Source organism: Paroedura picta, chromosome 1 (genome assembly GCF_049243985.1).
Source record: "Paroedura picta isolate Pp20150507F chromosome 1, Ppicta_v3.0, whole genome shotgun sequence".
Lineage (NCBI taxonomy): Eukaryota > Metazoa > Chordata > Lepidosauria > Squamata > Gekkonidae > Paroedura > Paroedura picta.
Genome location: NC_135369.1, coordinates 29,482,113 through 29,506,179, shown reverse-complemented (window position 1 = coordinate 29,506,179; position 24,067 = coordinate 29,482,113). Strand labels below are relative to the sequence as shown.

Genomic DNA, 24,067 nt, shown 5'->3' with positions numbered 1-24,067 from the left:
CAGCAGACTCTAATCTGGAGGACTGGGTTTAACTCCTCACTCCTCTAGATGCAACTAGCTGGGTGACCTTGGGCTAGTCACAGTACTCTTAGAGCTGTTCTTGCAGAGCTCTCTTAGAGCTGTCTCAGCCCCACCTACCTTACGGGGCATCTGTTGTGGAGAGATGAAGGGAAAGGTGGGACTCCTTCAGGTAGTGAAAATTGGAGTATAAACCCCCCCCCCCAGACTTGTGATGGCCACAAGTTTTCTTGTATGTATCTCCACAAAAGCGCTGTAAGAACTGGCAGATCACACTGCTGTGCACTGGAACTTAACCACCTCCCCCCCCCCCCTTTCCCACCTGGTACCCTTTGAGTGCGAGATGGTTGTTCATGCCTGTTTCTCTCTCTCTCTTTCTGTGCCTCAGCATCCCAAGCAGCGTGCGACGTGTGGAAAGAGAGTGGTGATATGTCCGACGGCGGCAGCAGTACCACCAGCGGGCACTGGAGTGGTGGCAGTGGCATCTCCACCCCTTCGCCCCCCCACTCTGAGGCCAGCCCCAAGTATGCAAGTGAAGCCTTCAGCTCCCCTCGGGCTGATGATGGCTTTGAGACGGACTCGGATCCTTTTGTCTTTGAGGAGCCTGCTCCAAGGAAAAGAAAGGTGTGGAGAGTAGAAAGAGTGGGAGATGAGTGATTGATTTCTTTTTTCCCTCCTAGATCTTTTGAGGAGGTTAATTCTACAATAAATTTTAAAAAGTTGTATGGAGAGCAGAGAGAGGATTGGTGAATTCATTTTTTTCCCTCCTAAATATTTTAAAAAAGTAAAGGTATCCCCTGTGCAAGCACTGGGTCATGTCTGACCCTTGGGGTGATGCCCTCCAGCATTTCCATGGCAGACTCAATACGGGGTGGTTTGCCAGTGCCTTCCCCAGTCATTACCGTTTACCCCCCAGCAGCAAGCTGGGTACTCATTTTACCGACCTCGGAAGGATGGAAGGCTGAGTCAACCTTGAGCCGGCTGCTGGGATTGAACTCCCAGCCTCATGGGCAGAGCTTTCAGACTGCATGTCTGCTGCCTTACCACTCTGCGCCACAAGAGGCTCCTCCCTAAATATTTAGGAAAGGTTAATAATAAATCTTACAATTAATGAAAAAAATAGGGATTGTGGGGAGAGCAGAAGTGGGAGCGGGAGTGTTGAATTCTTTTTTGGTTCCTACAGCTTTTGAAGAAAATGAATTAATAAATTCTAGAATTAATTTTTAAAAATTAGGAGTCATAGTTAAGTCTTTACTTCCTCAATTTGAATTTGCCCAGGAATTATGTAAGAAAATGAGGTGTGTGTGTGTGTATGGGGGTGGGGGGTGGACAATTAATGTTGCCCTGATGATTGGGGGAGAGTGCCTTCAAGAGAAAGAGAAGTTCTGAAACTGTTAATTGCACAGATATTTGGAGTCCCTTGAGGGCCTGGCCACAGGCTGACCCTGATCTATGTTTCTCCTAGAATTCTGTGAAGGTGATGTACAAGTGTTTGTGGCCCAGCTGTGGCAAAGTCCTTCGTTCTATTGTTGGGATCAAGAGACATGTGAAGACTCAGCACTTGGGGTAAGGCTTCCAATTATGGTTTAAGCCACATTTGTCAAAGCCGCACTAGATAAATTGCTATAAGTGCCATATATACTCATGTATAAGCAGCACAGTATTCACATTGAAAAAGTCCTCTTTGGCTTATATGCGGGTATATACGGTAATTGAACTAACAGCCTGCTCCCAGCCAGCCAATCGTTACATTGCTTCTGCAAACCTCCTGCAAGCTGAAGCTTGCTTGCTCTGGCTGCTTGTAGGGCAGCAATGGTTTGAGTGAGGGACTCTGACCTTTTTTTTTTTTTCCTTTTTCCTTCTTCCAAACTATTTTTTTTTTGGTTTCTGGGGGTGGGGTGGGGTGAGGTGGATTTTGGGAGTGCTTTGGGATTTACTGTTTCTCCTAATGTTTATTCTTTTTGGGGGGGGGGGCAGCATTGTTTGCCTTTTCTTCTTGGGGTTGTGTTTCTTTCGGTGTTCATTTTTATTATTTATTTATTTGATTTCTATATCGTCCTTTCAGATGGCTCAGGGCGGTTTACATACAACATGGGGGATACATGGAACAGTTCTTTCTTTCAGTGTTGAGTTTGACAGTTCTTTATTTCAGTGTTTTGTTCTGGGGTGGGGGCACTGTAGCTGTAGTTAGAGTAGTCCATTCTCCCAGTTTGGTAGCTGTTGTACTTGTTGTAGGAGGTTGCCAACTTCGGGTACTGTTGTTCTGCTCTGGTTTGTTGGCCCTCTTTTGCATTGACAGAGCTAGTTTACTGTTTTTCTTTGAAATAAATATTCAAAAACATTTAACCTACTGGTGCCTCAATTAATGTAAATGTGCCAGTAATTGCTGCATTTCCCACCCTCAGCTTATACGCGAGTCAATAAGTTTGCCCAGATTTTGTGGTAAAATTAGGTGCCATGGCTTATACGCTTGGTCTGAGGAGAAATCTTAGTTAAAGTAGAATCTTTACTAAAAACTGAAAGGTGAACTACACAGTGTCTGAAGAACTGGGGCAGATATTTGACAGACGGAATTTGGGCAGTAAGATGAATCTCCCAATTCAGCCCAAAGGAGAGGGGAGAATTATTCTAAGAAGAGAAAGGAGGATCCCTGGCCAGTTAAAAAAGAGGAAATCAAGTGTGAGAGTTTCCTTGGATTTGTGTGAGAGAAAGCTTGCTTCAGTCTGCTCAGAAGTCAGAGGGATTCTAGTACTTCTAGGAAGGGAAAACAACTAGTTTGTATGTAAAAGCTTTAATTCCTCATTCCAACTACCCATTTCTTCTACATAGGATAAAATCTTCTGCTTGTTAGTTGCTAAGGTAAGGGAAGGTGACTGTAAGCCGCTTTGAGACTTCTTCGGGTAGAGAAAAGCGGCATATAAAACCTTTCTTCTTCATCTTCTTCATCATCATACAGGATGGGAAAGTCAGCTTTATTTTATAACAAAAAAACCCATGCTACAAGGTCTGTTCAGTCTGGCAGGGAACAACATTTCAGTTTGGAGGGAAATATTTGCCTCAGTTTGAGGACATATGTCTATGGGAATCCATCATATGAGTTTAAATAAAAAAAACATATAGGTGTTATATTTTGGCTTCTTTTACCCACTTTGGCACAGAAACAGACCTGAGGCACTCTAGGCTGCAGGGCACACACTCTGTATTTGTAGATAGATTTGTAGATCTGTATTTGTAGATAGCTGCCTACATCTCTGACATGGTTTTGACAGCATCCCTGTACACCCATAACATAAGCATGCACAGTCAATGAGTATAAAATTCTCAGGTTGCCATCACCGTGGAGCCTACATATGTGCAACCTTATGTTGTTTTTTCAGGGTGTGGAGAGACAGTGTCTATGCGCATGTAACTCCTTTGCACATAGATGGAGTGTAGGGCCTGTGGGTGTGATCCTGCTCTATACCCATTGCCTAGACACAGTTCTATTGTATGCAAAAGACTACTGTTGCACTGATATTTTAATCAGGTTTATGTGTTCATGAGTTCTTAAAGGTTTTGCTCTCCAGTGTGGTCGGGGATATAGTGTGGGTTGTCACAGCTGTGTTTTCAAGCTGTGCTTTTGATGTGATGTAGAGGGGGGCCCTCTGGTGGGGAGGATGTGTTAATTTCCTTTCGGGTGCTAGAATGAAACTGGTTTGGCTAACTAGACAGGTGCAGTCAAAAATCAGAAGTTTTGTTTTGCCCTTTTTCCCACAAAGGCACAACCTCTTTTGTCTCAGGGACTTTGGTTGGGATTTCCCCCATATCCCTTTTTCATAGAATCGTAGAATTTTAGGGTTGGAAGGGACCTCCAGGTCATCAATCCCCTGCAGAATGCAGGAAATTCACAGTTACCTGCCCACCCACTTTGATACTCTGTTGGTTTTCCAGCTCCTTAGCACTACTGACTCCCCCAACACACAGATCTCTTGATAATTGCAGCTGGTTCAGAACAGCAACACAGGTCCTCACTAAGACACCTTGGAGGGCCCATCTCTGGCCTGTTCTCAGGCAACTGCACTGGCTCCCAGTTGAATTCTAGATCAGGTTCAAGGTTTTGGTATTGACCTTCAAGCCCATTTGTGGTCTGGGCCTTGTGGGACAGCCTGACTGACACCTCCTAAGAATGCCCCACTCTGCCAATACAAACAGGCTGGTGACCCCTGGCCCTAGAGATGTACGTCTGGCCTAAATCAGAGCCAGTGTCTTTTTGATCCTGTCCCCAACCTGGTGTAATGAGTTCCAGAAATGCTGCAAGCCCTGCAGGAGCTCTCACAGTCCAGAAGGGCCTGCAAAATGGAGTTTTTCCAGGCATTTGGTTGGGTGAGTAACAGCAACATCGTGGAATGGGCCCTCCTCTGAAAATTCTCTCAAATGCAAGAAGAGATTGCACCAGGTCAAAATAATGGTGGCTAATTACACAGCGGGTTATGATCGATGACTGATTAATGTTTTAACAGTGTTTTTATACTATTTTTTATGGAATTGTCATTAATTATGTTGTGAACTGCCCAAGGATGGCATTGTTGCCTGAACTTTCTCTTGAGCATGTCTTCCTTACTCCACCTGCTGTAGGGATGGAGCCAACTCTGATCAGAGGAAGAGGGAAGAAGACTTCTACTACACTGAAATGCAAGTGAAGGAAGAGACACCACCTGAGCCTGTGGGGACCGTTGCCAACCACCCTTCGGACTCCTCCCCCCTTATCATCCAGCAGTCTCCATCCAAATCTGAGATCCTTGTTCCAGATCAGGCTACCCCTTTGGAGCCTTCCTTGGCCAGCAGTGCCCTCAGCCAGTCTGCCCCCAGTTCTTTTTGGCATATCCAGGCTGACCATGCATACCAGGTCAGTACAGCGATTAGCTTGTTATTGGTGTGTGTGTGTGTGAGTCTACGTAGGTTTGGACTCTGCTTGGGCCACCTAGGATGATTGAACTCTAGTTGAAATCAGTCCTTCCCTCTCTGCACCTATTCCCATTTGGAAATGAGTGGCTTTACTGTTAATCATGTGCTTTTCTATTTTAAAGAGTATGTCACTGTAGGTGTCATCTTTCTAAAAGCAGCCTTAGCTGTTTCCAAGGACAGCGATGGGTTGCCTGCATCCCAGCTGCCCCTCCTTCCCAGCAAGCCGGGTACTTGGTAAATCCAGTGTCCCTGCTCCTGCTGTTGGCGTCGGGTTGGGGAAATGCTTCACTAAATTTTTGTAAATGTCTGTTGTTGGCATTGTATCCCTTCAGGGTTCAGCTCTTCTCCAGCATTAAAGCTCTGCGTGGGTGGAGGATGCATCTCGTTTCTAGTTAGATGCTCATCATTGTGCCCATGTGAACACTAACAGCGCTATCCTGTATGGAGTTACTCCAGTCTTGAGCTCTTTAATATTCAGCAAGTTGAAGAATGGAATAACTCTGTCGAGAATCGTAGTATTAGGCACCATGCAGAGCTCAGTCTGCCATTTCTTGCAACACATTTTGAACTGATGATGGCGTATTGCAGGATATTTATGGTTTTCGAGTATATCTTTAAGCAAAAGAACACCCTCCCCTCCAGCTTTTGAAACAATAGAAGGAAAAATGCTGCAGTGGAATAAACCAGCACAGTTGGGATCTGGGAAACCCAAGTTCAAGTCCCTACTCTGCCATAGATGCTTGTTAGGTGACTTTGCACTAGTCATGCACACTGAGCTTAACCTACCTCACAATAGTGTGAGAATGAAATGGTGAAGGTCTGATAAAAGGGTTGGCAGGTCTTGTGCTATAGTGGTAGACTTCCCACCAGCAGTCCCCACTTCCTGCTGCTGCTTTGTCAGCCGATGGGAGAAGAATTAATTAAAAAATCATGAAAGAGGTGAAGCTGAGATATATTACTGCTTGGTCAGAACAGCTTTATCAGTGCTGTGGTGAGCCTAAGGTCACCCAACTGGTTGCATGTGGGGGAGGAGTGGGAAATCTAACCCAGCTTGCCAGATGAGAAGTCCACGCTCCTAGCTGGCTCTTGGGGTTAGCTCTCCACCTCTGATTTCCTGTGGGAGGCCCAGAAATGGCCCCCTGGATCTCAGGGTGGCCAGGAAAAACCTCTACCGTGGGAATGTTTACTCACGAGTAAGTCATGGCCCTCAGCCAGGAATGGCCTGCCTTGGTATTTTATCCCAATCAAGAGGGAGCTCTCAGCCAGGAAAGGCTGATAGGGAGTCGGCTCTCCATTTCCTGCCAGTTTCAGAAGTTTGCTGGGTGGAAGAGGATCCGGCCTCAGAGCGTGCTCTGCTGCCAGTAAGTTCTCCTGGCCTCTTTCAACTTCGTGGAGTGAACAGTGGTGAGGATGCCAGCCTCCAGCTGTGACCAAGAGATCCAACTTCTGGGGTTTTGGAAAGCCTGAAGAATATTTCAGGGGGTTCTCATAGGTAAAAAAAGTTGAGAAAAGCTGATAGAGGCAGTAAATGAGAAACCCTCTGTAAGTTCTTTGCTAACCAATGTTTTCATGTTTGATTGTAGCATGCAATTGTTTTGATTTACTTTGATATTGAACTGAAGTGAAGAACATACAGACTGAAAGGTTTTCAGTATTTTATGCACATTTTGCTATCAATTAAATATTTTCATTGAAGGAAGGAACTGTGACAAGTTTGTAAATATTGAACGTTTATTGTTAGGAATTACTGCCACACAACATTTCTCTTTGTTTTCCACTTGGAGCTTGGCATCCCTGCACTTCCATGGTATCCAAAGTCAGAGAGTCCCCCCTTCTCAAGTAGCCCTTTTCTCTGGGGAGACTGATCTTTGTTGCCTGGAAATGGCCTGCAATTCCATCACATCGCCAGGTCCTAAATGGAGACTGGCATCCTACAACCTCTCTGAGGCACAGTGCCACAGAGTTCCCCCCTCCCAAGCAAGCCTTTTTAATCTCCAGGAGCCTGGAAATGAGTTATCATTGCAAGGTCCTTCCTCCAAAACAACCATTTCCCCCTTGGGAGCTGATCTCTATAGTCTGCAGATCCTATCCAATTCCAGGAGATTTCCAGGCTATACCTGGAGGTTGGTGACCTTTGGGTCAGGAATGTTCCTTGAGATTTGGAGGCAGGGCCTCAAGAGTCCAGGGGTGGGCAGGAGCTTTTGCCATTTAGCCAGCCCCCTGGAAGGCCAAAGTACAGGTGTGCATCCTAGTGCCCGTTGTTGTTTCCCTGGGAGCACTGGGCTTTGCCTCTAGTGTTATATAATACCCTTCTTACACATCTTTTGGCACCTAGCCATGTAGGCTTTATTTTGAAGAACGGTTCCTTATTTAGCATTTAATATACATATGAAAATATACTTATGAAGAGAAAGAGATGAATCATAACTGCAAAAGCCAACTGGAATACAATAAAAGGGGTGGCAAGTTTTAGTCAAATGCCTTTAATGTTCTGACACAAGTAAGATGTCAGTTTTTAAAGGCCCTCTTCACATGGGAAGCTAAAGGCCAAGATATTTTTGTCTAGTTACCATTTAAATATGTAGATTTCTTTTTCCCTGGGGGAATTGCTGGCATCAGCAGAATGGAATCCAAACTGTTTTACGGTGCCTGGATTTTCATTGTTGCTACTAATTCTGGAAGTTTAGTGCTCTAATTATTAGTACTTTTATGAGATGCTTTGTCATTCCCTCCCCTGCTTATTTGCTGTTTGAGTAAGCTGTAGTTTACAGTGTCTGGATGTGAATTGTATTTTTTTGCCTTGTTATAAATCATCCTAAGAATCGGAACAGAGTGTGGCACGTCAGTATTTTAAATAAACGTCTTGCGTGTTTGGCTGTCTAGCTGAAAAATCAGCTTTTCTGCATGCTAAAGTGTTCTGTCAAGTCAAAGCCAACTCATAGAAACCCCATGAAGCTTCCTAGCATGGGTTTTTCAAGGCAAGAGATGAGCAGAGGTGTTTGAACACTGTCTTTCTGTAAGGACCTCTCAAATGCCCCAAATGGTTTTCTTAGGCTGTTAGGACTCTTTCCATAACACTGTGTATACATATTGGCTGCAATAAACTTGCCTTCTGGTATTTTAATGCCCAAAGTTGAATCATAAGACTGTAAAGAGTCAATTTGGTTGTCACATAGACTGTTTACGCATTGGAGGTTTCATGCCAGGCTGCAGGCTGGAGTTTTAGTTGTGGCAGGTTGCCCCACCTCTTCCTGCACCCACACGGGGGAACATTTGGCCTGGTGCACCTCATCCACCCCTGATTTGTGCTCCTGCATGGGTGCCGGGGCAGTGAAGTTCCCAGTGCATAAACCAGGGGTAGTCAAACTGCTGCCGTCCAGATGTCCATGGACTACAATTCCCAGGAGCCCCTGCCAGCATTCGCTGGCAGGGGCTCCTGGGAATTGTAGTCCATAGACATCTGGACAGCCGCAGTTTGACTACCCCTGGCATAAACGGTCTAAGAGCTGCGGCCTCTAATCTTGATAGCTGAGTTTGATTCCCCACTTCCCCCCGTGCAGCCAACTGGGTGACCTTGGCTATTAACAGTCTTGCTAGAGCTGTTTTTGCAGAGCAGCTCTGTCAGAGCTCTCTCCACCCCACCTACCTCACAGGGTGCCTGTTGTGAGGACAGGAAGAGAAGTAAGCCACTTTGAGACTCCTTCAGGCAGTGAAAAGAGGGGTATAAAAAGCAATTCTTCTTCTGGTTTGGTTAAGTCTGCATGTCTGAGGCAAGGCGTTAAACTTTTCAGTACATACAGCTTTCCATCCTAAACCTCTGCAACTGGGTGAAGATAAAAATCTTGAAGCGCTAAAAACAAAAGAGCTGCATGTCTTGTAAGCTTATTATACAAATAGAGCGATCCTATGAACACTACCTTGGGAGTAAGCCCTTTCAAAGAAACTTGGATAGGTTTCTGTGCTGAGGATTGCTCTCAGGGCGGCAGGAACAGGGAAGTGCACTTGGTTGCTATGTGACCCACTTGCCTTTGTTTCCGTTGCAGGCTTTGCCATCCATTCAGATCCCTGTCTCCCCACACATATTCACGAGCATCAGCTGGGCTGCTGCCACATCCACCATTCCAACCCTCTCGCCGGTGAGTCTGGTTTTTCATGTTGATGAGGACAGACAGGAGTCTTGATGCAGAGCTCCCATTCAGAGGGCAGAGGCCCGTTTCAGAAATGCACCAGGAGGGCTGGTGAAAGGCAGCATATTGACATGTTTTGGTTGTGGGAACTGCTGGCTAATTGGAAGAACTGGGTTTGGGGACTGCAGGGGACAAATGTTATTTCCTTGATAGGAATCTCTCCCCCCTGCCCAAACTGCTGTTTGCTCTAGTGGGGGGGGGGGGGGACATTGTTCATATTATGTTTGGATCTGGTGGAGTGTTTCTGTGGATGGAAAACTGCTGACAGCCTTCTCACATTCCCCCTTGGCTGCAACCCCAAATGTTATCCTTGGGGGTCCCCAGGTATCCAGGAACAGCTGGTTGGGGGCATTCTGAGCTGCAGTGAGAAGGGAGAAATTATATTGTTGTGGTCTACAGGTAGAAACCCCCATTTAAATATTCCTCTGGATCCAAGCCTATGTCTTTTTTGGCAGATAGTGGTGGGATTTCTGTAAGAAGAATAACACAGTGGGCTTCCTCTGTATAGCAGCCCACTGTTTTTAACATAAAAGATTTTAAGTTAAACTTCTTTTAACTTATAAAAGATGTTAGTAGATCTGAAGAACATGACTACCCCACATGGTATAGCTCTAAGTGTGTCCTGGTAAGGATCTGGAATTTGTCTTATTACTTCATTTATATCTGACCCCCCCCCCCCCCAAGTTTGTGTCTGGGTTTCCACCTGGGTGCTCACTCCAGGAGACCCAGCCCACCCATGCCAGGGGTGTGGGCTTCTGAACGTACCTCAGGCCACTAGGGAGCCTCGAGGCAGGTCAACGCTAGTGGGAGAGAAGCCACCACCAACGCTGAGCACGGCCAGATCCTTAGTTGTCCTCAAACTGTGGCACCTGCGAACAACAACCTGAACCAGAGAAAGGGCTGGGGAGGCTGTGGCAGTGCAGGAGATGTGTGGCAACCACACACAAATGAAGGCGAGGGGCAAGGAGCCCCTATAGAACAGAGCAAGCCTGGCCACAGGACAGGCAAGGGGGACAGCCCCCCCCAAAGCTCAAATAGCCACCCCAGTTTCCCAGTCACATCCCTGTACTCCACCAACATTAGAGGGGGATGAATGAGGCCCTGTCTTTCCAGCAGGCACTAGAAGCTCAGCCAATGCTGAGTCTTTGAGACCTCACTAGTGGGAACATGGAGGTGGGGAAAAGGGAGGCAGCTGGGTATGATGGTAGGAAAAGTAGAAGCAAGAGAAGGTCAGAAGCAAGGAGAAAGGAGAGTGGATGACTGACAGGAATTGGAGGAGCAAAGCGAAAGACATTTAGACTGAGGGAGGAAAACCAGATGGAGGAGGGGAAAATATCAGAGGAGAGAGGAGGAAGGTAACACTGAAGGAGAGTGAAGGAGGAGAGAGGAAGTGGAGATTGCAGGAGGGAGTGGCCAAGCAGAACCACAGAGGAGGAGAGCTGGAGGCCCTGGAAAACCAACTGGACAGGGCAGAAGGGCCCCGAGTGGGCGCTGCACCCTTATAGGAGCCCCCAGGTTTTCGCTGTTTGCAACACGAAGGATATAAACCAGATATGATGGTGAGACAAGAACAAAACCAGAGTTTCTTGCTTGCAGGTTCGAAGCCGGTCTCTGAGTTTCAGTGAGCAGCAGCAACAGCAACAGCAACAGCCACCACCACCACCACCACCCCCCATTCTGAAATCCCACCTGATCGTTGCGTCTCCTCCTCGGGCACCCAGTGGCACCAGGTAAGAAGCTGCTGAGAGGGTCTGGCTATGATGTCCTCAGTGGGGCTTCAGATAATCTCATTCTAGCAATTCTCTTCGTTTTCTTGCCTCGGGGTGGGGCATAGATTTTTGTGTTTTTTTTTAAACACTTTGTCTGCTTCTAGATGTCCAGAGAAATATTACGTTTATCTGCAATGTGCACAAACATGGTTAGGCTCACAGGCCCCCTCTTTTGAACAGGCAGCAGGCTTGCAGGAAAATGACCTATTTTTTAATGCATATATGTGTCATCCAGTCACAATTGACTCATGGTGGTCCCATCAAGGGGCTTTTAAGGGTAGTGAGAAGCAGAGGTGGTTTGCCATTGCCTTCCTCTGCAGAGTCTTCCTTGGTGGTCTCCCAAACCGGCTTAGCTTCTGAAATCTGATGAGCTCAATCTATACCAGGCTTTCTCACCTAGAGTTTCTTGATAGCCCTGGAAGGGTTTCCTGTATGAGTGAGAGTTAATTATATATACATAATTTGCTAAACGTTTATTGGGTCATATGATCATACATGGGCATGTCAACCCACCCGTCCCTCCTGAAATGGCCAATGATGGGTCTGGAGGGGGTGGGAAGGGGAGGGGCTCCAGATGGGCATGTCCACAGCTATGCTTTCCCAACCATATTCTGCACCATCGTGCCATTTCTGGGGTTTCTCGAAGCCTGAAGAATGTTTCAGGGGTTCTGATTGGTAAGAAAAAAAATAGTGAGACAGGTTGGTCCGTACTATGCCACCTTCCCTCCCTCTGTCCTTTTAATAGAGGCTTAATGTGTGGAAATGGGCTGTCAGCTCTTCATGGCGTGGAGGTGAGGAACCGGGGGGACAGGGATTTCCCAAAAGTTGAGAGAACCGACAAACGGTCAGGATCTTCGACTCTGTGAATAAGCAACCTTGTTTATGAAACAAAAGTTCTTTATTTTAAGAAGTGAAAGTATCCAGGGACAACATTGTCGGTTCTGAGTTACGTCCAGAGAGGCAAGAGATTATACATGCTGATCCCCGCCCTCAGGAATGTCAGTTGTCTCCATAATTCAATGGGGCCCACCTTTGGTTAGGCTTCCTACCTAACTACAGAGGTTGCATGTTACAGATTATAATTCCTAACGAACAGTGGTCATACAAATATAGTAAACATAGGACATACATATATGTGGCCATACATATATAGTGAGATGTACATATTTACATACAGCTGAACAATAAAATAGAATTTCTTTGAACCATGACCGTTACTCTAATACGTCACTGTTGGCGCCAGAGAAGGCCTCTGTGAGAACTAATTTACGCGGGAAGCAACTGCGCCTTCCCAAGGTTATTTGGCTGGACTCTTATCAGGTTCCAGGCAATCCGCAGAGAACAGAGAAAGACATAAACTGGTTCCCATCTCCAGGCGAGGACTGGAATCTCCACACCTAAGGCTTAATCTGAATTCCCATATAAAGCCAATTACCTTCTGGCATTATACATTCCATAGGCATACAATAAGAGGGGCCGGGGGAGGCTGAAAGTCCATTATTTGGCAGAACCAACCTGGTTCTGACAGTCACATCAGATCATACTGACACTGGACAACTAGAGGCACCAGTGAAAAAGTTGCTGCCTTCCCTCCTCTCTGTGCATTACTTTCAGACTAAATATAGGAATCTTTCATCAGTTCTAATTAGATGTCTTAATCTGGGATTGACTAGGGGTCATTTCCTTCCTGGTAGCTGGGGTTCTAAACTCACTAGTTAGGAATCTCAAAAACTGGGCAAGAAACAAATCTTACTGTGCAAACCTAAGCAGAGTTACGCCATTCTAAGTCTACTGTGGTGAAACTCTGCTTAGGCTGGCTCCGTTGACTTCTTAAGGCCATCCACATTTGGATGTCCTGACCACTTGGTAAGCTGCACATGGGCAGGAGGAGATGGGGCCAGGGGAACAGGGCATCGGTGAGCTTAATTGTTGGTTAACTCCATCTGAATTGAGCTTCCATGATGATTTTTTTGGGGTTGTTTTCAACCTTTGTTGCCATTCTCACTGACACTTGCTGGGGTGGAAGCTCAGCAGTAGTTCAGAGGCAGAACCTATGCCCTGTATGCGAAAAGTCCCATGTATAGTTTCTGGCATTTCCAAATAGAAATAGGCAGGACTGGGACTGGGCTGAGAGGTCCCCCCCCAAAAAAAAAACAAAAACAAAAACAACTAGCGTCAGTCAGATAAGATAATAGTAGAGTAGATGGATGAGCGGTTTCACCCTATAAAACACAACTTTAGAGTAGGCCTTTAGGGTCTGCCTTTGGAGAAGAGCCATGGTGTCCTGGCAGAGCACACGGTTGACTATGTAGAAGGGCCCTGGTTCTGCCTGTAGCATAGTTAAAAAGTACCAGGAGTGAAGAGACCTTTTATGAACCTACCTCAGACTGGGTCAGTCCATTGGGTCTGTCAAGGCCAGGCTGGCAGCAGGTCTTCAGGATCTCAGGTCTTTCACATGGCCTGTTGCCTGATCCTTTTAATTGGAGATGTCAGGGATTGAAGCCAGAATCTCCTGCATGCAAAGCAGGTTCTCTCCCACAGAGGTCCACAACAAAATGCTTTCAGACACCTTCCTTAGTGCTCCATACATATTTTTTTTAGAAAGTGGGTGGAGCCAGGCGCAGCACTTGCCCAGCAGGGCTTCTGATTGGTCACTGGAGATCTTATTGGCTGATTAAGAATAACATTTCTCTGGCAGCTGCCCCCACAGTGTCACTTCCCCCCAGTATATTTTTCAAATTACCCCCCTTTTCCCTTGTGGTTGGCTTCCTCTATATGGCAGACCCTGCTTCCATTATGTGGTTGGCTCTGTCTCCTGTGGCTGCCGTTTTGTTGTTGCACCCACTCCCCTGAGTCAGAATTCCAGTTATGCCCAAGGGCTAAGAAACATTGGGGACCCCATGCTCTACAGCTGAGCCACAGTCCCTTCGCCTTAAAAGATCTGCTTCTGGAGATCTCTTGAGAGTTAACTAGCGCTTGGCTCAGTCTGATCCATGATTCTATTTTGACACATGTTTTCCTGAAGTGAAGAATTGAGCAGTTGACTCACAAAAGCTCCTCCCCTTGTTAGTATTCAAGGTGCTACTGGGCTCATGCCCTTTTCTGCTGCTGCAGACAGACTAACACGACTACCCATCTTCATGTGCCCAATGTTTATGTACCCCTGCCTATATTTTAATTGCGTATTGTGCTTTTTAGTTATTGTTTGCATGTTTATTAATTCTGACGTAAGGCGCTTTGCAGTTTCTGTGGAGCAGAGCTTAAAGGCTTTGTGAGTAAGCAAAACAAACTTGCACTGTTCACTTGCAGGAAAGTCCGTGGCGAAGCCAAGAAGTGCCGCAAAGTGTACGGCATCGAGCACCGTGACCAGTGGTGCACTGCCTGTCGGTGGAAAAAGGCCTGCCAGAGGTTTCTGGACTGAAAGTACCCATGTCCATGCACACACACGATGAAGTGGAAAGGTTTGGAGATCTCCCTCTCACCACTGGCCTAAAACAACCAACCACACACACCTCAGTGTGTGTTGCTGTATCTTGGGGCGCGGTGGCCTGGAAGTGGATCCTAGGGCTTCATTGGAGATTTGGAGAGCCGCATGTTCACCCTGAGCTCTGTACAGTCTACGTCTGCCAGGTTTTCTATTTTACAATGTTTTGTGGGGATGTTTTTTTACACATTGTCCTTTTTAAAACACACACACACACACACACGCACACACAGAGTCTCCATTTCTGTTTGTAAATAAGAGGGACAAAGAAAGGGGGGAAAGCAGAAAATGGCTGGCTTGATCGATCTTACAGATGTCTTTCTTGGTGGGCCCAGGGACCAAAGAACTTTAAACTGCTCCCCAGTAGGTGGATGAGGTTGGCTGGGTTGCAGTATGGAGCATTAAGTTTGTCCTTCCTGCCTCCCTGAATTTACTTAATGGGCACAAAAGGGAACAGAGCGTGTTGGTGGAGGGGAGTGGTGGTCTTGCTCCTCCTCTCTGCTGGAGTCCCCCACCCCCCAAAAATGAATGAATAGATTGCACTCTGAAGCAGATGTTGCTTTTGTGAAACAGATGCAGTCGGGAAAACAATCAGCATTGCATTAAGTTACAATCAAATTACAATCAAACCTGGAAACACCACAAAGTAGAAAGAACTTGCAAATACTCCTCAGACTGTTCTCCACCAGGGCTTGTATGGTCACTTTGATGGAGAAAGCAAAAACACTTGAACTGTCTGGAAAGATGACTTTGGCAGGACTTCTATGTGCCAGAGTTGTGGGGCAGGAAGGGTTTAGATACCTGTTCCACCTCGCCAATTGGGGAATCTGGTTCTTGCAAAACAAAGAGCACTAAAATAGTTTGGTGCCTGTGGTGCTGCTTGAGCCAGTGGGGCAGTGAGAACACGGGGTCCTTTTTTTTTCTTGAGGCTTTGTTCCTGCACTCCTGGTTTAAACCATTCTAGGCCATTCTGCACATTACATGGCAGCAAACTGGAGGTTCCTCCTGAATGCATATTTAATGGGGAGCTGCAGGAAATCTTGGCTCCCTGATAGGTCTTCTAGTCTGACGTACATGTCTCCAAACTTGCACATGAATTATTCACACATTGAAGTAGTATATTTGGTTTTTTAAAAAAAATATTAGTACAGATAAAATGTAATGTGTGAAGCTGTCTAGCAAAAGGTCTTGTTGTTTGGCAGTTTTGTAGCTTCTCCAGTTGTAATCAAAACAAACCCGCCAGGGATGCCAAAACACAGAGCCAATCTAGTGTTCCCCTTTCTACTCCCTTCCTTGGCAGGGGCTGCCGAGTTGCACAAGCTGCCCAAGCCGTTGAGCACCAGCGAAGCGACAAGCTACTCAGGTGCTGCCTCCCAGAATTCCTCTTGGGTTATGCCGAGAACTTTGTGAGTGGCAGAGTGTCTTGGGCTGACCCTGCACTTCTTTTTGAGCTAGTCTAGTGCCAAAGCCTTGGTTCTGCATACAGGAATCTTGCCTGCAACTAAATGCAGCCAAAAACAAGTTAGTAGGGCTGTCATGAGTTTATTAGAAGATGCAGCTGATGCAGAGGCCTTGCTCCTTGACTTTTGAAGCCATTTTTTTTGGGGGGGGGTCCCTTCATTGTTTTAAGGATCAGGAGGATATTTTTTTTGGGGGGGGAAATGGAAATTAGGGGGGAAATTGAAACATATGCAATGCTTACTTTTTGTCTAAGCCAACTTGTTACTGTTTGAAGCATGTGAACTGGATCAGGTATGCTTTAGCTCATACAATAACCCTGTTTGGCTTATTTATGAGAAAAAAATCCTATTATTCAAGCCATAATTAACAATACTCTGGGAGTTAGAGACGAAGCTTCAGACTGCTGCATCCTATGTACCAATACCTATTTGAATTTTTTTACTGGTTGAGACAGCAAGAATAAAAGTAGAAAACAAACCAGAGGCATTGTCGTAAATAAAAATGAGACCCTATCTAGGCCTGGAAACAGTATATAAATCATAGTATCCTTAAGCAAGAAACAGGTAAAATTCACATGGATGCATGAAGCTGCCTTATAGCAAATCAGTCCACCGAGGTCAGTATTGTCCCCTCAGACTGGCAGCAGCTCTCTGCAGGGGTAGTCAAACTGCGGCCCTCTAGATGTCCATGGACTACAATTCCCATGAGCCCTTGCCAGTATTCGCTGGCAGGGGCTCATGGGAATTGTAGCCCATGGACATCCGGAGGGACGCAGTTTGACTGCCCCTACTCTAGGGTCTCAGGCAGAGAAAGTTATTTCACACAACTTACTACCCGGTCCTTTCAATTACAGAAGCTGGGGATTGAACCCGGGATCTTCTAGGTGCCATGCAGATGTTCTGCAACTGAGCCACAATCCCTCCGTCAGTTGGTTTAACTAGACAAAAACTTGGGGAATTCCCTATCATACAGTTATAGGCTACTAAGAACTGAGGGCTTTAATTTAAACCTTATAACAACATTGTATTTTAAATTGTATGTTATAACCTAAACAGTTGGGGAAAGGAATGGCAAACCACCCTGTATTGAGTCTGCCAAGAAAATGCTAGAGGGCGTCACCCCAAGGGTCAGATGTGAGTCGGTGCTTGAACAGGGGATACCTTTACCATTTTAATCTAAACAGTAAGGCTGTTTTCATTTTGAGACGATGCCTATGACAGTCAGGCCTGCTTCTTGCATTCTAGGGATTGAGGAGGTAGAACACTTTAAGGACTACGTCTTGTTGTTTTGAAAGAGGATTTTTTAAATTAAAGGGCTTAGAATATCCTCCCCAGATTTCCATTTCTCCCCTCCCCTTCCTTTCAAGCTTCAGAAAAAAATATTTCTGGGGTTCCATCTTCCTGATTTTGGGAGGGAAGGATTCTTCTCCAACGAGGGCCTCATGAACCACTTATCCAGCTCATCCGGTGTGCAGACAGGGGTGAGGGATTACACTTTCCCATTGGGCCCACAAGTCTTTCTCCTTGCCCACTGAATATTCATGTGTTTGGTTGTAACTTTTGCAGATGGATTTCATGAGTGTATAAGCTATCATGTGGAAAAGGACCAAGTTTTAAAAACTGTTTACTGGATTTTCTGTGGGTTAAAGACACGGCAGGGGCCTAGGCACATTGGCACTTAAGTGCACAGGTCTTGTGCGAGTGATCCATCCAGCATATGGACATGCAGTATCCCAAAGGGCAAGGATATTCAGTACACTGGAACTTCATTGGAACACAATGCCAGGCGTTTGCAGCAAACACTTAAGTGCACCCCTCACAACTGTGGGTGAAACACTACTCAAGCACAGGACTTCAGTGCTGCCATTCAACGTGAGGGCTGACACCGTGACTTACTCCCCCACCCACCCCAGCACCACTTCTTAAGCCATGGTTTCTTCTAATGGGGATACGGCCTCCTTCATCTCAAAAGCCACATCGTACCATTTTCTTTTGTTCAGCCACTGTAAAATGGCAGCTGCAACCATTATGTGACCTGTGCAGGGCACAGTGCCTCAGCAGAGGTGGGTGAGAGCATGGGTGGCAGTGATAAAAGTTTGGGGGGGATCCTCCATGCCAGCGTTTTGATAATCAGGAGCCATAAGCTAAAGATTCAGACCCAGGGCAGGTTCTGTGGCAGGGGCAAGCGTGCTGCTTTAATGGGGAAGAACTGTCCCCCCCCCCCTCAATCTTGTATAATAGTGACTGAACCAGGTGACTTTGAGAACTCTTATTTCTTTACAAAAATGTGAGCCCTGTTCCCATAAGGGTACCAGGATGGGGTTGGGTGGGGAAGTTTAAAAAGGAATTTCTGTACATTATTGGTGCTTGTTGATATTTTTTGTGCTCTTTTGTTTGTAATTTTGTGCATAATATACACACTATGTTTGGGGAGGGGGGAGGGATTGTTTTCCTAACCTGGACTTTTGTTCAGTGCTAAACTGGCGGATGCCAAAATGGCCTTGTATGAAACTAGAGGTCAGTTGAATCAGAATGCTGGAATTTGATCTCATCTGGACCCTTTTCAAATGTTCAAATCAGGGGTGGGCAAACTGTGACCCTCCAGATGTCCATGGACTACAATTCCCATGAGCTCCTGCCAGCAAATGCCACAGTTTGCTCACCCTTGGTTCAAATGATTCAAATTTAAGAATATGTAATGTTTTAGCCAGGATTTGTACAAAAATCTGAAATTGTCACTTGACGATGAGGAAACATTGGAATCCTCCTACAAATGTGAAGTTTTGATCACAGAACTTGGATTTCAGTGACAATGTTTTCAAAGAGTGGAGTTTGGCTGTTGGAAAAAAAAACACACCAATTTTTGAATATTGACTTTTGTAATTTTACATTTTCAACTGGGACAAAACTATTCATTTCAGCTCTAGCAGGCCCCTCCGTTTCCTTTCTTCCTGCCCCTAACCCCAGATACCTTGTGAATGTTGCTACTTCCTTCTCTTACAGTGGGCTGTTGTAGGATGCTGAACCTCAGCATTCAGAAGCAGCAAACTCATAAAAACAGTGCCTCTGTACCTTGTTATTGGCCCTTCTGGGCAATGGGTTGGCCACTGTGTGAAACAGGATGCTGGACTGGATGACTCCACCAATCAGTTCCAGCAGGGAAGTTCTTATGTTCAGTAGCACAATGGGCTCCCATTCCACTCCACTTTCTTCCCTGTTACGCTACTAATGGCTGTCTGGTTGCTGATACTCCTGTCACCGGTGCCAAAACAAAGGAGTTATGGGGGATTAAGGCGGCCTTGCTCTGAGTGAGACCACTGGTGCATCTAGTTCAGCAGCTCTATCAGAGATCCTTTCCCTGCAGATGTTGTTGAGCTATACACCCTCCCTCTATATAACACCAAAAGTGGATTGTGATAGGGCTCCCAAATCAAATTGAGCCTCCCTCCCCCCCACCAGTTGGCTATTGCAGCCGAGAGGCGATAGAGCTGTTCGGCTGCTGTGGCGACTGGTCTTTTTGGCAGCTCACCTTTGTATGTTGGCAGAAGGGCCTGCATCCCCTCAGAAGCCTTTCTTAGATGAGAGGAAGTCTTACAGCTGTGCCAGTTTTCAGTGCCGATTTGTGGCTTGTAAGGATGTAAAAAGGTTTGGCTCTCTTGGTGCAGGCGTAGCATGTTTGTCTTGAGGCCTCTTATTGGGCACAAATCAGTGGTCCAACACCGGCTTATGGAGGTTCCGCATGATGGCACCTGCATCCAGTGAGCCAAATGCTTCTGTCAGGTGTTTCAGCAGTTGTTCCTATTCCCATATCCCTTGCCGGTTCCCACTTTGTCTTCCCTCAAAGCCCAGGTAGACAGGTTTGTCATTTCAGTTCAAGTACTCTTCCCCCCCCCCCCGATAATTCTAACTCCTCTCTCTGTCACATACATTCTGCTCACACCACTGTGTCAAAAGTCAACATTCAAATTTAACAACTCTGTTTCTCCTGCTCTGGATCGTGTGAAAGGCCTGTATAGCCAAACAATCCCTGATGGTTCTCAGGTGGAAGCAACTCCATCTCTCTGGAAGGACGGGGTTATTTTTGTTTGTTTTGGTGGGCTTCCATCTCTGGTTTAAATTAACACTGGGCAATAAATGATTTTTTTAAAGAAAATATTCTTCTCCAGTGAAAGTGGAGGGGAGTTGTGAAAGCACTCTTTTCTTTTTTGTGTTGCTGGGACTTGGGGGGGGGGGGGAAAGGTCCAGATATGGCTGAAGATCAGTTCCCTCACTCTCAGAAGCCTGGGCCCTGCATTTTAAAAGATAATCTTCTTTTGCTTATTTTCATTTTGATTCAAGTGGAAATTGGGAAACGGGGAAATTGAAAAGGATTTCCAAATAAGCAGTGAAACGTTGAAGCTTGTGGTGTACAGTATTCCCTTGCTGAGCTATACAAACTCTTGAGCCTAAAATGGTTCCCTTGTTCCCAAGATACCATAGGAGCATGTGCTGTTGGTGGAGATCAGCTACTGCCAAAGTTCACTAGGGGCTATTCTCTGCTTTTCAGCACATCACCAACCTTTCTCCAATGCCTCATTCCAAAATTTATAGCACTTACGTTTGGAGCATGGGCGGGGGGGGGGGACACCTTATCTTACATAGGAGTATATTTGTTATCAGTATTTTTTTAAAAAATGGGGTAAGGTTTTTTTTGTTTTGTTTTCCTTTTTACTTTTTTTTTAGCTGTGCGGTACACGTTTGACTGGATGATATGTCAGTGATTTTTTTCTGTGCGTTGAGAATGTGTTTTTTCCCCCCAAAATAATCTTGCTTTTTTAGTAATGTGAAGGTCAGGAAGAGAAAAAGGAGATCTGTATAAAAATGGGTGAGGGATTGTTCTAGGAGATTCTTCTTCCCGCTGTTGCAATTCTGTGCAGAATAGGTGCAAATCTCCCCCCCCCCTTTTTTTTTTTTTGAACTGGAGATGCTGGGGATTGAACCTGTGATGGGCAAAACACTGAGCCATGGCCCCTCCTGTGACTGCACCCCCCCTTATGTTCAGTTCTGTCCTCACAAAAGCCACAGCACATCCAATTTTGACATGGCTTTTGTAAAAGCTCTTATAGGAGGTCTGTTTTAGATACTAGTTCTGAGCTCAAAGACAGAGTGAACGTTCATAGCAATGATCCAACTGATGAAGGAAGAATTACCCTGAGCTCCCTGGGAGGATAAAAATCACCCCAAACCAATATTCCAGTGTTTCCTTTACAGAAAATAATTTGAACCCCCTTCCAAAAGCAATCCCCCCACCCCGGTTACCTTCAATTCTTCCAGAAAATTTACATATTTTTCTTATGTTTTGGAAGAAAGAAAAAAAAGTTATGACTATTTTGGACAGTGCCACCGCACCCATTTCTCAGGCCAGGTTTTCTTTTGGAATGTATTTGTTTTCTCTGTCCCTTTGTCCTCCATAAAAATGGATGTAGTTAAAAGTGCCCCCTCCCATCCGTTCCTCTGCCCATGTCAGCATAGGAGCAGCTGATCTTCGTTGCTAGTAGTCCTAACTGAACCCTTGCTGTATTTTAAGAACACAGGTGCATTTCTAGTTTGGGGGGATTACTAGGAGAGAAAACATATCATGGCTCTTCTTTCCTTGGCATACCTTGTCATTTCACATCCTTTTTTCAAGGTCTTGTGACTGTATCGATGACCCAAGATAGATTTCTTGCAACCCCCCCCCCCTTCCCCCAAAGACACAAAGACTTCAGCCCGGTTTTCTTTTCAGAAGAGAGAACAGAGAGATTTTATGCATGTGTATCTTTCTCAGTAGCACTCCCTGGAGGCTACTTTCAGTTCTTCCTATGCACTGTGAAACCCTGTTTTTGACCCCAGATGCGAGAGCGAAAGAGACAAATACTGTGGAGACATTTAGCACCTTTGACACCCACCAGTCTGTGGGTAGTCGGACTGGAAGCCATTAGAAAAAGTATATCCCAGTCTATAACTCAGTAACAACCCATGCTTCTAGATTTAATGGCCAAATTCCTTTGAATGGCTGAATGGTTGCCCAATGGGATGTGTATGCATGGATATGCACATTGTGTGTACACGAATGCATACATGTCCACACAGTACTTGCCATCACACTTTCAACACCACCCAAAGACAGCTGTACGTAGCCACAAACCCTTACACCCGCCATCTGTGGTGCAGGATGTTGTGTATGCAATAAATAAGGGAGCCAGGCAGAACATCGGCCATTTTCCCTTGAAAGTGAGGTGGGGCGGAGGTAAGGAAGAGCCAAGTCACTCCACATCACTTCTGGCCATGATGTACTTTTAGTATAGGGAGATTCACATTTAGGCAGCTTGGAGGATAAAGCTTCTAGTCCAGTTTAACTTCAGATCCCCATAAATCCAAGTGACACAGGTTTAACTGTTTTGTGGGCCTGGTAGCTTAGGGAAGCTGATGAGAAACTGCTGACCCTTTCAATTTGGAGAAGTTTTGAGTGGGGGAAAAGGATGGGATGCTTTAATGCGCTAACAGGCACTCTTTTGGATGGTGGTCCGCTGTCCAGCCTAACGGGGGAATATATCGTTATCAGTGAATTACTGTCTAATTGGAGCTTTGCTTTTCAATTGTCTTCCAAGTATTATTTTTTATTGTAAACAAAATAAAAATGTGAAATGTAATTTTTACAACAGCAATATGAAATATATTTTATAATAAAATGATACGGCCTAATACTTGTTCGTTTTTTCCCCCCACCTCCCTTCTGTGATAGGCTCTACCAGCCTTTCTCAGCTTTTTTACCAATGAAAAAACAATGAAACATTCAACAGGTTTTGAGAAACCCCAGAAGTGGTGTGATTGTGCAGGATATGATTGGGAAGGCCCATCATTGGTCATATATGGTCATATCACCTGATAAATGTTCAACACATTTGAAAAATATGTTAAAAATGAATGAACTCCCACTCATTCAAGAAACCCTTCCAGGGCAGTCAAGAAACCCCAGGGTTTCACGAAACCCTGCTTGAGAACGCCTGGATTATGCAGTGCAGTAAAAACCACTGGTGGTGAAAGGCAATAAAGCAGACAAGAGAAGAAAGCATGGAATAAATCTCCATGCAGAAGTACTATTCACACAGAAACATAGAGATGGAAGGGACCCAAGAGTCTCCTAGGCTGACCCCTTACACCATGCAGAAAATTGACAGCTGCTTCAAAGCTGAACGGGGAATCGTCCCTGTGTGGCTGGGACCTAAGCGTAAAGATTCTAGCTGGGCAGGTCAGCTGCCTGGCTTGTCAATATTTAAATGGGTTGTAAATATGCCAAGAGGTTTGCATTGCCAGAATGGATATCTTTTAACACTACTGGTCCTGGACAAACATGGGAACAACTACACTGGCACCCACACTACGAAAGACAGCTGGAAAAGGGTCCCTTGACACCACTGCAAGCATCAGCTTAAGCCTGTCTCTATGATATGATTCTTTGTGAAGAGGACAGAACCAATGCAACTTTTATGGCAGTTCAAAAGGCCACTGCTATTTGAGAGAGCAAGAGCCAATTACTAGGGCTCTGGGCTGTGTAATTTTGTTTGTTTTGCAAAAGACATGATGCAATGCAGCTGAGCCACTGTGTGATTACATCAACATTAAAGATGCGGGGACCAATGTCAGTAAGTAGAAAGTTACCTAAATAGCACTTAGCAAACGGTTATGTTATCACGATCCATGGAAATGGATAGTTATCATCACTATGCATAGTGATATGTTTTAGGTTATATTTTATTATTTTTATGTTAACTTTTATATTATCACTATCCATAGCAGTAAAGTTGCAGCCAACTTATGGTGCCTCACGGGGTTTTCAGTGCAAGAGACATTCAGAGGCGGTTTGCCATTGTTTGGCTCTGCGCAGTGATGCTGGACTTCATGTCAGAGGGAATCAGCATGGTATAGTGGTTAAGAAGGGTGGGATCTAATCTGGAGAACCAGGTTTTCTTCTCCACTGTTCGTCCACCTGAAGCCTGTTGGGTGACCTTGTGCCAGTCTCATAACTCTCTCATCCCCACCTGCCTCAAAAGGTGATGTTAGGAGAGGAAGGGAAGGCAATTGTAGACCGCTTTGAGACTCCTTCGAGTAAAGTAGGGTATAACAAATATCTCTTCTTGATGGTCTTCCATCCATGTACTAACTGGGGCTGACTGTGCTTAGCTT

General features: G+C 45.5%; 1 protein-coding gene across 3 annotated transcripts in view; it reads left to right on the top strand.

The window, feature by feature from the left end:
• Nucleotides 1-22,575, top strand: part of ZNF395 (zinc finger protein 395) — a 57,541-nt gene extending 34,966 nt beyond the window's left edge. For all 3 annotated transcript variants that reach the window (XM_077331547.1, XM_077331557.1, XM_077331539.1), the window contains exons 5-10: nt 407-642; nt 1,484-1,584; nt 4,633-4,903; nt 9,006-9,098; nt 10,746-10,879; nt 14,228-22,575. In XM_077331547.1, coding sequence (XP_077187662.1) covers nt 407-642; nt 1,484-1,584; nt 4,633-4,903; nt 9,006-9,098; nt 10,746-10,879; nt 14,228-14,339 — 947 coding nt within the window. In that variant the 3' untranslated portion in view covers nt 14,340-22,575. The remainder of the gene's footprint in view (nt 1-406; nt 643-1,483; nt 1,585-4,632; nt 4,904-9,005; nt 9,099-10,745; nt 10,880-14,227) is intronic.
• Nucleotides 22,576-24,067: the final 1,492 nt, after the last annotated feature.